This window comes from Coregonus clupeaformis, chromosome 8, assembly GCF_020615455.1.
Source record: "Coregonus clupeaformis isolate EN_2021a chromosome 8, ASM2061545v1, whole genome shotgun sequence".
Classification (NCBI taxonomy): domain Eukaryota; kingdom Metazoa; phylum Chordata; class Actinopteri; order Salmoniformes; family Salmonidae; genus Coregonus; species Coregonus clupeaformis.
The window spans coordinates 19,064,201-19,079,343 of NC_059199.1; the positions used below are offsets into that span (position 1 = coordinate 19,064,201).

The 15,143-nt window shown below is 43.6% G+C and overlaps 1 protein-coding gene across 8 annotated transcripts in view; it reads left to right on the forward strand.

The window, feature by feature from the left end:
* Positions 1 to 15,143, forward strand: part of LOC121571232 (collagen alpha-1(XXV) chain-like) — a 516,412-nt gene that overhangs the window by 458,460 nt on the left and 42,809 nt on the right. For all 8 annotated transcript variants that reach the window (XM_041882570.1, XM_041882569.1, XM_041882567.1 and 5 more), the window contains one exon: positions 3,826 to 3,888. In XM_041882570.1, coding sequence (XP_041738504.1) covers positions 3,826 to 3,888 — 63 coding nt within the window. The remainder of the gene's footprint in view (positions 1 to 3,825; positions 3,889 to 15,143) is intronic.

The window sequence follows — 15,143 nt, forward strand, 5'->3', positions numbered from 1 at the left end:
ACGCCAGCAAGATGGCTTGTCACCCTGGCGTGGCCCGGACGATGGCGTTACTTCGCAGACGATTTTGGTGGCCGGCCATGGGAGAAGATACTCGGAGGTTTGTTGCTGCCTGTCCAGTGTGTGCGCAGAATAAGAGTGCCAACCGGCCCAGCTCTGGACTACTTCACCCCCTCCCGAGATCCTGGTTAGGGAGGTTTTCAGGGTCCACGGGTTGCCCAGTGACATAGTTTCCGACCGTGGCCCTCAGTTTACCTCTGCTGTCTGGAAGTCTTTCTGTTTGGCCATTGGAGCTACAGTCAGTCTCACATCTGGTTTTCACCCCCAATCTAATGGTCAGGCGGAGAGAGCCAACCAGAAGATGGAATCCATGCTACGCTGCCTTGTCTCCTCCAACCCCACCTCCTGGGTCTCTCAGTTGCCTTGGGTTGAGTATGCCCACAATACTCTCCCTACATCTGCCACTGGGATGTCTCCCTTCCAGTGCCTGTATGGCTACCAACCTCCCTTGTTTCCCTCTCAGGAGAAGGATCTCTCAGTGCCCTCTGTTCAGGCCCACATTCGTCGTTGCCACCGGACCTGGCATCGGGCCAGAAAGGCCCTCCTTAGAGTTTCTGACCGGTATCAGCTCCAGGCGAATCGTCGCCGGATTCCCGCCCCCACCTATACCATCGGAGATAGGGTCTGGTTGGCCACACGGGATCTTCCTCTGCGGACTGAGTCTAAGAAACTGTCACCGAAGTTCATTGGTCCGTTTGTGGTGGAGAAGGTGATCAATCCTGTGGCGGTTCGACTCAAGTTACCTAGAACGCTCAGAGTCTATCCCACCTTTCATGTCTCCTGCCTCAAGCCTGTTCTCCTCAGTCCTCTGTTACCCCCTCCGCCTCCTCCTCCTCCCCCTCGGATGATCGGAGGTGGTCCTGCCTACACGGTGCGCCGCATTATGGATTCCAGACGGCGGGGCGGGGGTTTCCAGTATCTCGTGGACTGGGAGGGGTATGGTCCTGAAGAGAGGAGTTGGATTCCTCGGCGCCAGATCCTGGATGCTGACCTCCTTCGTGACTTCTACCGCCTCCATCCTGGCGCTCCGGGTAGTCCGCCCGGTGGCGTTCGTCGGAGGGGGGGTACTGTCATGAACCCTGCATCCTGAGTCGGTTCCTGCCTGTGTTGCCATTTTTCTGCTCGGAATCTCCAGTTTCCTGAGGGTTCGTGAACGCTCCCGGCCTGGTTGCCGGGCGACATTGCTAGGCGGGAGATCTCCCGATTAACCGCACCTGCATCTCATCAGCGGTCTGCACACATGGTCCTGATCATCACCCTTCTTAAGCCCTGACCTGACATCCATTCCCTGCCGGATCATTAGCCATGAACAGTATGTTTGTCAGAGTATCAGCCTTGGAGTTTCTAGCGTTAGTTTTGTTGTTTTGCACCTTGTTGGCTTGCCGTGTACTTACCTCCATTTTGTTTCTATCTGCAGTCAATCTCCCAGAACCTTCACCCAACCCCTGCCTGGTTGTCGGCGGCTGCCGAGCCATTCTTGGATCTACCACTGCACCTCCACCAACTCATCTCCGCCGTCCGCTCTGTCCCCTGGATTATTCTACATCGTTTTTTGAATCTGTTAAATAAATACTCACCTTCGTTTCAACTCACCTTGTCCTGGTCTGCTTCTGGGTTCTGGCTTAGTAAACCGTGACAGTTATATACCCTTTGTTAGCAGTGACACAGGTCAAACATTTTCTGTAAGTCTTCACAAGGTTTTCACACACTGTTGCTGGTATTTTGGCCCATTCCTCGATGCAGATCTCCTCTAGAGCAGTGATGTTTTGGGGCTGTCGCTGGGCAACACAGACTTTCAACTCCCTCCAAAGATTTTCTATGGGGTTGAGATCTGGAGACTGGCTAGGCCACTCTAGGACCTTGAAATGCTTCTTATGAAGCCACTCCTTCGTTGCCCGGGCGGTGTGTTTGGGATCATTGTCATGCTGAAAGACCCAGCCACGTTTCATCTTCAATGCCCTTGCTGATGGGAGGAGGTTTTCACTCAAAATCTCATGATACATGGCCCCATTCATTCTTTCCTTTACACGGATCAGTCGTCCTGGTCCCTTTGCAGAAAAACAGCCCCAAAGCATGATGTTTCCACCCCCATGCTTCGCAGTAGGTATGGTGTTCTTTGGATGCAACTCAGCATTCTTTGTCCTCCAAACACGACGAGTTGAGTTTTTACCAAAAAAGTTCTATTTTGGTTTCATCTGACCATATGACATTCTCCCAATCCTCTTCTGGATCATCCAAATGCACTCTAGCAAACTTCAGACAGGCCTGGACATGTACTGGCTTAAGCAGGGGTACACGTCTGGCACTGCAGGATTTGAGTCCCTGGCGGCGTAGTGTGTTACTGATGGTAGGCTTTGTTACTTTGGTCCCAGCTCTCTGCAGGTCATTCACTAGGTCCCCCCGTGTGGTTCTGGGATTTTTGCTCACCGTTCTTGTGATCATTTTGACCCCACGGGGTGAGATCTTGCGTGGAGCCCCAGATCAAGGGAGATTATCAGTGGTGTTGTATGTCTTCCATTTCCTAATAATTGCTCCCACAGTTGATTTCTTCAAACCAAGCTGCTTACCTATTGCAGATTCAGTCTTCCCAGCCTGGTGCAGGTCTACAATTTTGTTTCTGGTGTCCTTTGACAGCTCTTTGGTCTTGGCCATAGTGGAGTTTGGAGTGTGACTGTTTGAGGTTGTGGACAGGTGTCTTTTATACTGATAACAAGTTCAAACAGGTGCCATTAATACAGGTAACGAGTGGAGGACAGAGGAGCCTCTTAAAGAAGAAGTTACAGGTCTGTGAGAACCAGAAATCTTGCTTGTTTGTAGGTGACCAAATACTTATTTTCCACCATAATTTACAAATAAATTTATAAAAAAATCCTACAATGTGATTTTCTGGAGAAAAAAAATCTCAATTTGTCTGTCATAGTTGACGTGTACCTATGATGACAATTACAGGCCTCTCTCATCTTTTTAAGTGGGAGAACTTGCACAATTGGTGGCTGACTAAATAATTTTTTCCCCACTGTATATGTATTCAGTAATGTAAATTATTCTATTAGAATATGTAATATGCATCAATATTCAAGGAAAGTCAAAAATTACTGTGTACTAACTTAACATGATGAACAGGAGTGACATTTACGTTAACGGGTGGCCAAAAATAGCTTTTTGAAAGCCATACCTCCAATCTGATAGGCTGCCACCTCTACAATATATTATTAAAAAGGTTAAAAATGTAACCCCTCCTATCACAAAAGGTTCCGGATTAAACCTTTTACACAGGGGTTCCTCAAATACCCTTTTTGAACTGGAAAGGTTCCACTGGAATGGCCACCCAAAAGGTTCTTCCAGGCACCTTTACTTCTACGAGTGTACAGCATTACTAGGTATTGCTCATGGCAAGAATCATTTTATTCCGCCATTGGAATCGTCCTGTTATATCTAACACCAAAGTGGAAATGTTTTGTCACTTCGGAATCTAAAGGGCTCATGTATCTACAGACCAGAACAGGCAGCAGACTTGAATTTAGAAACACTTAAGCTAAATACACTTCAGTTACAAATTTGGGCTTGCTTAGTCTGCCCTTACATTTTTATAGATGGTATTCCGAGAGGAGCAATCATTACAGCGTGTGAAACCACAGCATATGTTGTTTGGGCACTGTTGTTGATTGTGGCTAGTGTGTGTGCGTGTGTGTATGCCTGCGTGCATAGTAGTAACAACAGAAACATCTTTTTTTTGTGACACATCTCTTATATCCTTTCTGATTACAGGGTGAGCCTGGATTCCTAGGACCTCAGGGAGAACCAGGGCTCCCAGGACTACCAGGAACCAAGGTACGAATCAATTTGAACCATGTATATCATATGTAATATACTGTACAGTAGTGCGTGATTGGATGGCTAAACAGATGGGGGATTCTGGGTTGTTAAAGGAGGGTTACCCAAGAATGCTTTTAAAAGGTAATTAAAATGACAATCAGATCTATCACTGTCAAGGCCATTTTCCAATCTATCATTGTCATTGTCTGTCATGGTTATTTAGAACTTTTATAGATCTGTTTCTACAGTGTTTGGGCTTAGCTCCTGGGTGTCAATATCCAGGTCGAATTTGCCTGTAGACCAGATCTGGGATCAACCCCTCCATTACAACATGGTGTCATTGATAAGCCACAGAAAGTGAAGCTTTTGCGAAAAGTTAGGCATCAAGGTCTATTACCCATAAGTCAATACATTGCATTTAATGCAAAAATGTATGCGTCAACAGTATGCAAAAGAGTTTGAGATAAAGCTGCAATGGGTAAATTGGTGAGACTCAGACAGACACATAGACAGACAGACAGGCATGCAGGCAGGGAATCCCTGTACCACATTGTTATTGTATTGTTACCACTCTATTATGTACTGTATGTGGTGTACAACCAACAAACAATAATATATGATTACACTGAATTGAAGGGGTAACTGGGCAAAATAACATCTGTGAGTATCCATAAGTTGTTACCATACACAAAAAAAAGTATTTGGATCTACTTAAAGGTCCCGAACAGTCAGTCTGGTTCCCATGTAAACTAGCCTTTTAAATGACTAGAACATCACCCAAAATAATTTTTTCCCGAAGTCTGAAAGACAGAGTGAGTGGGCGGGGAACTCACCTTGACTGACAGTTCTTTGAAAATGCCTATGTCAAGCAACATGGACGCAGTGAGCAGTGTTGCAGTGAGATTATCTCAAGCAAATTTACTGATACACAAAGCAACTCACGTCATGGTTTCACAAATTATGGGTTTATCCTGTTTGGTTATTGTAACAGCATCAATATAGGCTAAATGTTGGCTGTATAAGTTAGCTAGCTAGCCCAAATGGAATTGTCACCACTGTTTATCAAGCTACCTAGCTAGTTAATCTTGGACAATTTTTGTTGAAACTTTACAGAGTGAGGTCTTGGTACATTACATACATACAGTACCAGTCAAAAGTTTGGACACACCTACTCATTCAAGGAGTTTTCTTTATTTGTACTATTTTCTACATTGTAGAATAATAGTGAAGACATCAAAACTATGAAATAACACATATGGAATCATGTAGTAACCAAAAAAGTGTTAAACAAATCAAAATAGATTTTATATTTGAGATTCTTCAAAGTAGCCAACCTTTGCCTTGATTACAGATTTGCACAATCAAACAGCTTCACCTGGAATGCTTTTCTAACAGTCTTGAAGGAGTTCCCGCATATGCGAAGCACTTGTTGGCTGCTTTTCCTTCACTCTGCGGTCCAACTCATCCCAAACCATCTCAATTGGGTTGAGGTCGGGTGATTGTGGAGGCCAGGTCATCTGATGCAGCACTCCATCACTCACCTTCTTGGTAAAATAGCCATTACACAGTCAAATCAAATCAAATCAAATCACATTTTATTTGTCACATACACGTGTTTAGCAGATGTTATTGCGGGTATAGCGAAATGCTTGTGCTTCTAGCTCCGACAGTGCAGTAATATCTAACAAGTAATATCTAACAATTTCACAACATATACCAATACACACAAATCTAGTAAGGAATGGAATTTAAGAATATATATATATATATATATGGGCAAGCAATGACAGAGCGGCATGGACTAAGATACAGTAGAATATTATAGAATAGAATACAGTATATACATCTGAGATGAGTAGTGCAAGATATGTAAACATTATTAAAATGACTAGTGTTCCATTTCTTAAAGTGGCCAGTGATTTCAATAGGCAGCAGCAGCCTCTAATATGCTAGTGATGGTCTGGAGGTGTGCTGGGTCATTGTCCTGTTGAAAAACAAATGATAGTCCCACTAAGCGCAAACCAGATAGGATGGCGTATCGCTGCTGAATGCTGTGGTAGCCAAGCTGGTAAAGTGTGCCTTGAATTCTAAATAAATCACTGACAGTGTCACCAGCAAAGCACCCCCACACCTTCACACCTTCTCCTCCATGCTGCACAGTGGGAACCACACATTAGGAGATAATCCGTTCACCTATTCTGCGTCTTACAAAGACACGGCAGTTGGAACCAAAAATCTCACATTTGGACTCATCAGACCAAAGGATAGATTTCCACCAGTCTAATGTTAATTGCTTGTGTTTCTTGGCCCAAGCAAGTCTCTCCTTCTTATTGGTGTTAGTAGTGGTTTCTTAGCAGCATTTCGACCATGAAGGCCTGATTCACGCAGTCTCCTCTCAACAGCTGATGTTGAGATGTGTCTGTTACTTGAACTCTGTGAAGTATTTATTTGGGCTGCAATCTGAGGTGCAGTTAACTCTAATTAACTTATCCTCTGCAGCAGAGGTAACTCTGGGTCTTCCTTTCCTTTGGTGATCCTCATGAGAGCCTGTCGTTTCTCTTTGCTTATCTGAGGTGTTCTTGCCATAATATGAACTTGGTATTTTACCAAATAGGGCTATCTTCTGTATACCCAACCTAACTTGTCACAACACAACTGATTGGCTCAAACGCATTAAGAAGGAAAGACATTCCACAAATTAACTTTTAACAAGGCACACCTGTTCATTGAAATGAATTCCAGGTGACTACCTCATGAAGCTGTTTGAGAGAATGCCAAGAGTGTGGAAAGCTGTCATCAAGGCAAACGGTGGCTACTTTGAAGAATCTCAAATATACAATATGTTTTGATTTCTTTAATACTTTTTTGGTTACTACATGATTCCATATATGTTATTTCATAGTTTTGATTTCTTCGCTGTTATTCTACAATGTAGAAAATAGTACAAATAAAGAAAACCCCTTGAATGAGTAGGTGTGTCCAAACTTTTGACTGGTACTGTATATACACTGCTCAAAAAAATAAAGGGAACACTTAAACAACACAATGTAACTCCAAGTCAATCACACTTCTGTGAAATCAAACGGTCCAGTTAGGAAGCAACACTGATTGACAATAAATGTCACATGCTGTTGTGCAAATGGAATAGACAACAGGTGGAAATTATAGGCAATTAGCAAGACACCCCCAATAAAGAAGTGGTTCTTCAGGTGGTGACCACAGACCACTTCTCAGTTCCTATGCTTCCTGGTTGATGTTTTGGTCACTTTTGAATGCTGGCGGTGCTTTCACTCTAGTGGTAGCATGAGACGGAGTCTACAACCCACACAAGTGGCTCAGGTAGTGCAGCTCATCCAGGATGGCACATCAATGCGAGCTGTGGCAAGAAGGTATGCTGTGTCTGTCAGCATAGTGTCCAGAGCATGGAGGCGCTACCAGGAGACAGGCCAGTACATCAGGAGACGTGGAGGAGGCCGTAGGAGGGCAACAACCCAGCAGCAGGACCGCTACCTCCGCCTTTGTGCAAGGAGGAGCAGGAGGAGCACTGCCAGAGCCCTGCAAAATGACCTCCAGCAGGCCACAAATGTGCATGTGTCTGCTCAAACGGTCAGAAACAGACTCCATGAGGGTGGTATGAGGGCCCGACGTCCACAGGTGGGGGGTTGTGCTTACAGCCCAACACCGTGCAGGACGTTTGGCATTTGCCAGAGAACACCAAGATTGGCAAATTCGCCACTGGCGCCCTGTGCTCTTCACAGATGAAAGCAGGTTCACACTGAGCACGTGACAGACGTGACAGAGTCTGGAGACGCCGTGGAGAACGTTCTGCTGCCTGCAACATCCTCCAGCATGACCGGTTTGGCGGTGGGTCAGTCATGGTGTGGGGTGGCATTTCTTTGGGGGGCCGCACAGCCCTCCATGTGCTCGCCAGAGGTAGCCTAACTGCCATTAGGTACCGAGATGAGATCCTCAGACCCCTTGTGAGACCATATGCTGGTGCGGTTGGCCCTGGGTTCCTCCTAATGCAAGACAATGCTAGACCTCATGTGGCTGGAGTGTGTCAGCAGTTCCTGCAAGAGGAAGGCATTGATGCTATGGACTGTCTCGCCCATTCCCCAGACCTGAATCCAATTGAGCACATCTGGGACATCATGTCTCGCTCCATCCACCAACGCCACGTTGCTACACAGACTGTCCAGGAGTTGGCGGATGCTTTAGTCCAGGTCTGGGAAGAGATCCCTAAGGAGACCATCCGCCACCTCATCAGGAGCATGCCCAGGCGTTGTAGGGAGGTCATACAGGCACGTGGAGGCCACACACACTACTGAGCATCATTTTGACTTGTTTTAAGGACATTACATCAAAGTTGGATCAGCCTGTAGTGTGGTTTTCCACTTTAATTTTGAGGGTGACTCCAAATCCAGACCTCCATGGGTTGATACATTTGATTTCCATTGATAATTTGTGTGTGATTGTGTTGTCAGCACATTCAACTATGTAAAGAAAAAAGTATTTAATAATATTATTTCATTCATTCAGATCTAGGATGTGTTGTTTAAGTGTTCCCTTTATTTTTTTGAGCAGTGTATATACAGTGCAATCGGAAAGTATTCAGACCCCTTGACTTTTTCACACATTTTGTTACGTTACAGACTTATTCTAAAATTGATTAAATAAAATAAAATCCTCAGTAATCTACACACAATACCCCATAGGTTTTTAGAAATTTTAGCAAATTGTTTTAAAAAAATCCTTATTTACATAAGTCTTCAGACCCTTTGCTATGAGACTTGAAGTTGAGCTCAGGTGCATCCTGTTTCCATTGATCATCCTTGAGATTTTTCTTGATTGGAGTCCACCTGTGGTAAATTCAATTGATTGGACATGATCTGGAAAGGCACACAGTTGACAGTGCATGTCAGAGCAAACACCAAATCATGAAGTCGAAGGAATTGTCCGTAGAACTCCGACACAGGATTGTGTTGAGGAACAGATCTGGGGAAGAGTACCAAAACATTTCTGCAACATTGAAGGCCCCCAAGAACACAGTGGCCTCCAAGACTCTTCCTAGAGCTGGCCACCCAGCCAAACTGAGCAATCGGGGGAGAAGGGCCTTTGTCAGGGAGGTGACCAAGAACCCGATGATCACTTTGACATAGCTCTAGAGTTCCTCTGTGGAGATGGGAGAACCTTCCAGAAGGACAACCATCTCTGCAGCACTCCACCAATCAGGCCTTTAAGGTAGAGTGGCCAGACGGAGGCCACTCCTCATTAAAAGGCACATGACAGCCTGCTTGGAGTTTGCCAAGAGGCACCTAAATACTCTTAGAGCATGAGAAACAAGATTCTCTGGTCTGATGAAACCAAGATTGAACTCTTTGGCCTGAATGCCAAGCTTCACATCTGGAGGAAACCTGGCACCATCCCTACGGCGAAGCATAGTGGTGGCAGCATCATGCTGTAGTGATGTTTTTCAGCGGCAGGGAGACTATTCAGGATCGAGGCAAAGATGAACCGAGCAAAGTACAGAGAGAACCTTGATGAAAACCTGCTCCAGAGCGCTCAGGACCTCAGACTGGGGCGAAGGTTCACCTTCCAACAGGACAACGACCCTAAGCACACAGCCAAGACAACGCAGGAGTGGCTTCAGGACAAGTCTCTGAATGTCCCTGAGTGGCCCAGCCAGTTCCCGAACTTGAACCCAATCTAACATCTCTGGAGAGACCTGAAAATAGCTGTGCAGCAACACGCCCCATCCAACCTGACAGAGCTTGAGAGTATATTCAGAGAAGAATGGGAGAAACTCCCCAAATACAGGTGTGCCAAGCTTGCAGCGTCATACCCAAAAAGACTCAAGGCTGTAATCGCTGCCAAAGGTGCTTCAACAAAGTACTGAGTAAAGGGTCTGAACACTTATGTAAATGTCATATTTCCGTTTTAAATTTTTTATGAATTAGCAAACATTTCAAAAAAACTGTTTTTGCTTTGTCATTATGTGGTATTGTGTGTAGATTGATGAGGGAAAAAAAACAATTTAATACATTTTAGAATAAGGCTGTAACGTAAATAAATTTGGAAAAAGTCAAGGGGTCTGAATACTTTCTGAAGACACTGTGTGTGTGTATATATGTGTGTATATGTGCGTGTGTGTATATATACAGTGGGGAGAACAAGTATTTGATACACTGCCAATTTTGCAGGTTTTCCTACTTACAAAGCATGTAGAGGTCTGTAATTTTTATCATAGGTACACTTCAACTGTGAGAGATGGAATCTAAAACAAAAATCCAGAAAATCACATTGTATGATTTTTAAGTAATTAATTTGCATTTTATTGCATGACATAAGTATTTGATACATCAGAAAAGCAGAACTTAATATTTGGTACAGAAACCTTTGTTTGCAATTACAGAGATCATACGTTTCCTGTAGGTCTTGACCAGGTTGGCACACACTGCAGCAGGGATTTTGGCCCACTCCTCCATACAGACCTTCTCCACATCCTTCAGGTTTCGGGGCTGTCGCTGGGCAATACGGACTTTCAGCTCCCTTCAAAGATTATCTATTGGGTTCAGGTCTGGAGACTGGCTAGGCCACTCCAGGACCTTGAGATGCTTCTTACGGAGCCACTCCTTAGTTGCCCTGGCTGTGTGTTTCGGGTCATTGTCATGCTGGAAGACCCAGCCACGACCCATCTTCAATGCTCTTACTGAGGAAAGGAGGTTGTTGGCCAAGATCTCGCGATGCATGGCCCCATCCATCCTCCCCTCAATACGGTGCAGTCGTCCTGTGCCCTTTGCAGAAAAGCATCCCCAAAGAATGATGTTTCCACTTCCATGCTTCACGGCTGGGATGGTGTTCTTGGGGTTGTACTCATCCTTCTTCTTCCTCCAAACACAGCGAGTGGAGTTTAGACCAAAAAGGTCTATTTTTGTCTCATCAGACCACATGACCTTCTCCCATTCCTCCTCTGGATCATCCAGATGGTCATTGGCAAACTTCAGACGGGCCTGGACATGCCCTGGCTTGAGCAGGGGGACCTTGCGTGCGCTGCAGGATTTTAATCCATGACGGCGTAGTGTGTTACTAATGGTTTTCTTTGAGACTGTGGTCCCAGCTCTCTTCAGGTCATTGACCAGGTCCTGCCGTGTAGTTCTGGGCTGATCCCTCACCTTCCTCATGATCATTGATGCCCCATGAGGTGAGATCTTGCATGGAGCCCCAGACCGAGGGTGATTGACCGTCATCTTGAACTTCTTCCATTTTCTAATAATTGCGCCAACAGTTGTTGCCTTCTCACCAAGCTGCTTGCCTATTGTCCTGTAGCCCATCCCAGCCTTGTGCAGGTCTACAATTGTATCCCTGATGTCCTTACACAGCTCTCTGGTCTTGGCCATTGTGGAGAGGTTGGAGTCTGTTTGATTGAGTGTGTGGACAGGTTTCTTTTATACAGGTAACGAGTTCAAACAGGTGCAGTTAATACAGGTAATGAGTGGAGAACAGGAGGGCTTCTTAAAGAAAAACTAACAGGTCTGTGAGAGCCGGAATTCTTACTGGTTGGTAGGTGATCAAATACTTATGTCATTCAATAAAATGCAAATTAATTACTTAAAAATCATACAATGTGATTTTCTGGATTTTTGTTTTAGATTCCGTCTCTCACAGTTGAAGTGTACCTATGATAAAAACTACAGACCTCTACATGCTTAGTAAGTAGGAAAACCTGCAAAATCGGCAGTGTATCAAATACTTGTTCTCCCCACTGTATATATATATATATATATATATATATATATATATATATATATATATATATATATATATATATATATATATATATACAGTTGAAGTCAGAAGTTTACATACACTTAGGTTGGAGTCATTAAAACTAGTTTTTCAACCAATCCACACATTTCTTGTTAACAAACTATAGTTTTGGCAAGTCGGTTAGGATATCTACTTTGTGCATGACACAAGTAATTTTTACAACAATTGTTTACAGACAGATTATTTCACTTATAATTCACTGTAACACAATTCCATTGGGTCAGAAGTTTACATACACTAAGTTGACTGTGCCTTTAAACAGCTTGGAAAATTCCAGAAAATGACATCATGGCTTTAGAAGCTTCTGATAGGCTAATTGACATCATTTGAGTCAATTGGAGGTGTACCTGTGGATGTATTTCAAGGCCTACCTTCAAACTCAGTGCCTCTTTGCTTGACATCATGGGAAAATTAAAAGAAATCAGCCAAGACCTAGGAAAAATTATTGTAGACCTCCACAAGTCTGGTTCATCCTTGGGAGCAATTTCCAAACACCTGAAGGTACCACATTCATCTGTACAAACAATAGTACGCAAGTATAGACACCATGGGACCACGCAGCCGTCATACCGCTCAGGAAGGAGATGCATTCTGTCTCTAGAGATTAACGTACTTTGGTGCGAAAAGTGCAAATCAATCCCAGAACAACAGCAAAGGACCTTGTGAAGATGCTGGAGGAAACAGGTACAAAAGTATCTATATTGTCACGATCGTCATACACAGAGGACCAAGGCGCAGCGTGGAATGCGAACATACTTTTAATTTGAATGACCACACGAACAAAACAACAAACGATACGAAACGTGAAGTCCTATGGTTACACAAACCCAAACGGAACAAGATCCCACAACACACTGTGGAAAACAGGCTGCCTAAGTATGGTACCCAATCAGAGACAACAAGCAACAGCTGATACACGTTGCCTCTGATTGAGAACCACACCGGCCAACATAGAAACAAAATACTAGATAATCACCCTAGTACACAAAACACATAGAAACAACACACCCTGGCTCAACATAACAGAGTCCCAGAGCCAGGGCGTGACATATATCCACAGTAAAACGAATCCTATATCGACATAACCTGAAAGGCCGCTCAGCAAGAAAGAAGCCACTGCTCCAAAACCGGCATAAAAAAGCCAGACCACGGTTTGCAACTGCACATGGGGACAAAGATCGTACTTTTTGGAGAAATGTCCTCTGGTCTGATGAAACAAAAATAGAACTTTTGGGCCATAATGACCATCGTTAAGTTTGGAGGAAAAAGGTGGACGCTTGCAAGCCGAAAAACACCATCCCAACCGTGAAGCACGGGGGTGGCAGCATCATGCTGTGGGGGTGCTTTGCTGCAGGAGGGACTGGTGCACTTCACAAAATAGATGGCATCATGAGGAAGGAAAATTATGAGGATATATTGAAGCAACATCTCAAGACATCAGTCAGGAAGTTAAAGCTTGGTCGCAAATGGGTCTTCCAAATGGACAATGACCCCAAGCACACTTCCAAAGTTGTGGCAAAATGGCTTAAGGACTACAAAGTCAAGGTATTGGAGTGGCCATCACAAAGCCCTGACCTCAATCCTATAGAACATTTGTGGGCAGAACTGACAAAGCATGTGCAAGCTCGTGAAAGGCTACCCGAAACGTTTGACCCAAGTTAAACAATTGAAAGGCAATGCTACCAAATACTAATTGAGTGTATGTAAACTTCTGACCCACTGGGAATGTGATGAAAGAAATAAAAGCTGAAATAAATCATTCTCTCAATAAATCATTCTCTGCAATAAAATTCAAATTATTGCTTAAAAATCATACAATGTGATTTTCTGGATTTTTGATACAAATTACAGACCTCTACATGCTTTGTAAGTAGGAAAACCTGCAAAATCGGCAGTGTATCAAATACTTGTTCTCCCCACTGTATATATATATATACTGTCAGACAATATTCATATATCATGAATAATATTGATGTCAATATGTTCACATGCCATGAGTTTTGGGCAACCCCTGCTTTTGTTCCATGCTGGCTGAAAACCTAGCTAACCAGTAACTAGCTAACACCAGACACAGATGAAAGCACGTATTCAGGTAATCAACTCAATTAGAACAGGTACCTCCCAAATGAATCATTTGTGTCAGCTCCAGCTCTGAGTTACATTCATCTTAACTTCTAAATGAAAAAAAAGAACTTCTTTACATTCAACAGTTTTAATTCAAATTAACCATGGTATTGTGAAGATTTCAGGAGCTTTGTGCTCCCATCTGCTTCTTGCTCAGCTATGAGCTTCTCTGCCAGCTCCCCAAGCCAGCAGAGTTTAAGGGACAATAAACTAACCAACATACCAGATTAACTACAACGACATTCTCAGTAACGGTTATATAAACTTTTTACTTTTACATGTGGTTGTTTTTCTACCTTAGTAGATTTGTTTGAGTGTATGTCAGTTCTAGCTATTTGACTTGCGTTTATACTATAGTATATCGCATGTAAATGTTTTATTTCCAATTAACAATAGCATAACAGAGATTTCGGTAGTCTCTCTCTCTCTCTCTCTCTCTCTCTCTCTCTCTCTCTCTCTCTCTCTCCTTCCTTAACTTCAGGACTGGAAGCAATCACGTAGAACATTAGCCAACCAATAGACCTGGGTATTACAGTTTTTCTGAATTGCTAAAACACTAAACCCCATTCTCTGAACCAAATGCTCAGTGGCCTAAACCCATTTGTCGAATCAATCACTCTTTTTGCAAAACTCTAAACACATTCTCACTCACTAAAACACATTTCGCACTGTGATGCACTTGTGTTACAAAATGGTAAACACAGGCGGCAAAAGTTAAACACAACTACAACACAGTTGTCATCGTTTACACACAACGACTCCAAATTGTTCAGACTTGTTTCTAATGATGTGATCAAACCAATTGTACAGAATATAAGCCAGTTCAGAGTGCACAGGTGGCACAGGTGCGTTGAATGTTGATACCAACAATGGATGGAAACAATCTGAGAGGCAGAGGAGGAAGAGTACGTGTAAGAGGTGGTGGACGAGGAGGAAGAGTACGAGGACGAGGAAGAGCAAGACCAAGACCAAGACCAAGAACAGTAATTTCAAAAGAAATTCGAGCAACTGTGATAGACCATGTTGTTGTTCATGGAATGACAATGAGGGACGCAGGACAAAGAGTACAACCCAATTTGAGCAGATTCTCTGTGGCCACCATAATCAGGACATTCAGAGAAGAGAACAGGTAATTGTTTCTTTTTATTTTGGTCATTGAAAGTTTACTGGATACATTTGATTCAGTACATCATTTTGTCAATAGAAAGGGGACTGGGTAAATAATGTAAAAAAAAATCTTAACATACAATATTTTACGTATAGAAGTAATGTCCATTACTATTTTTACTTTATGTATAAGTTTGTAACTGCATTTTCCC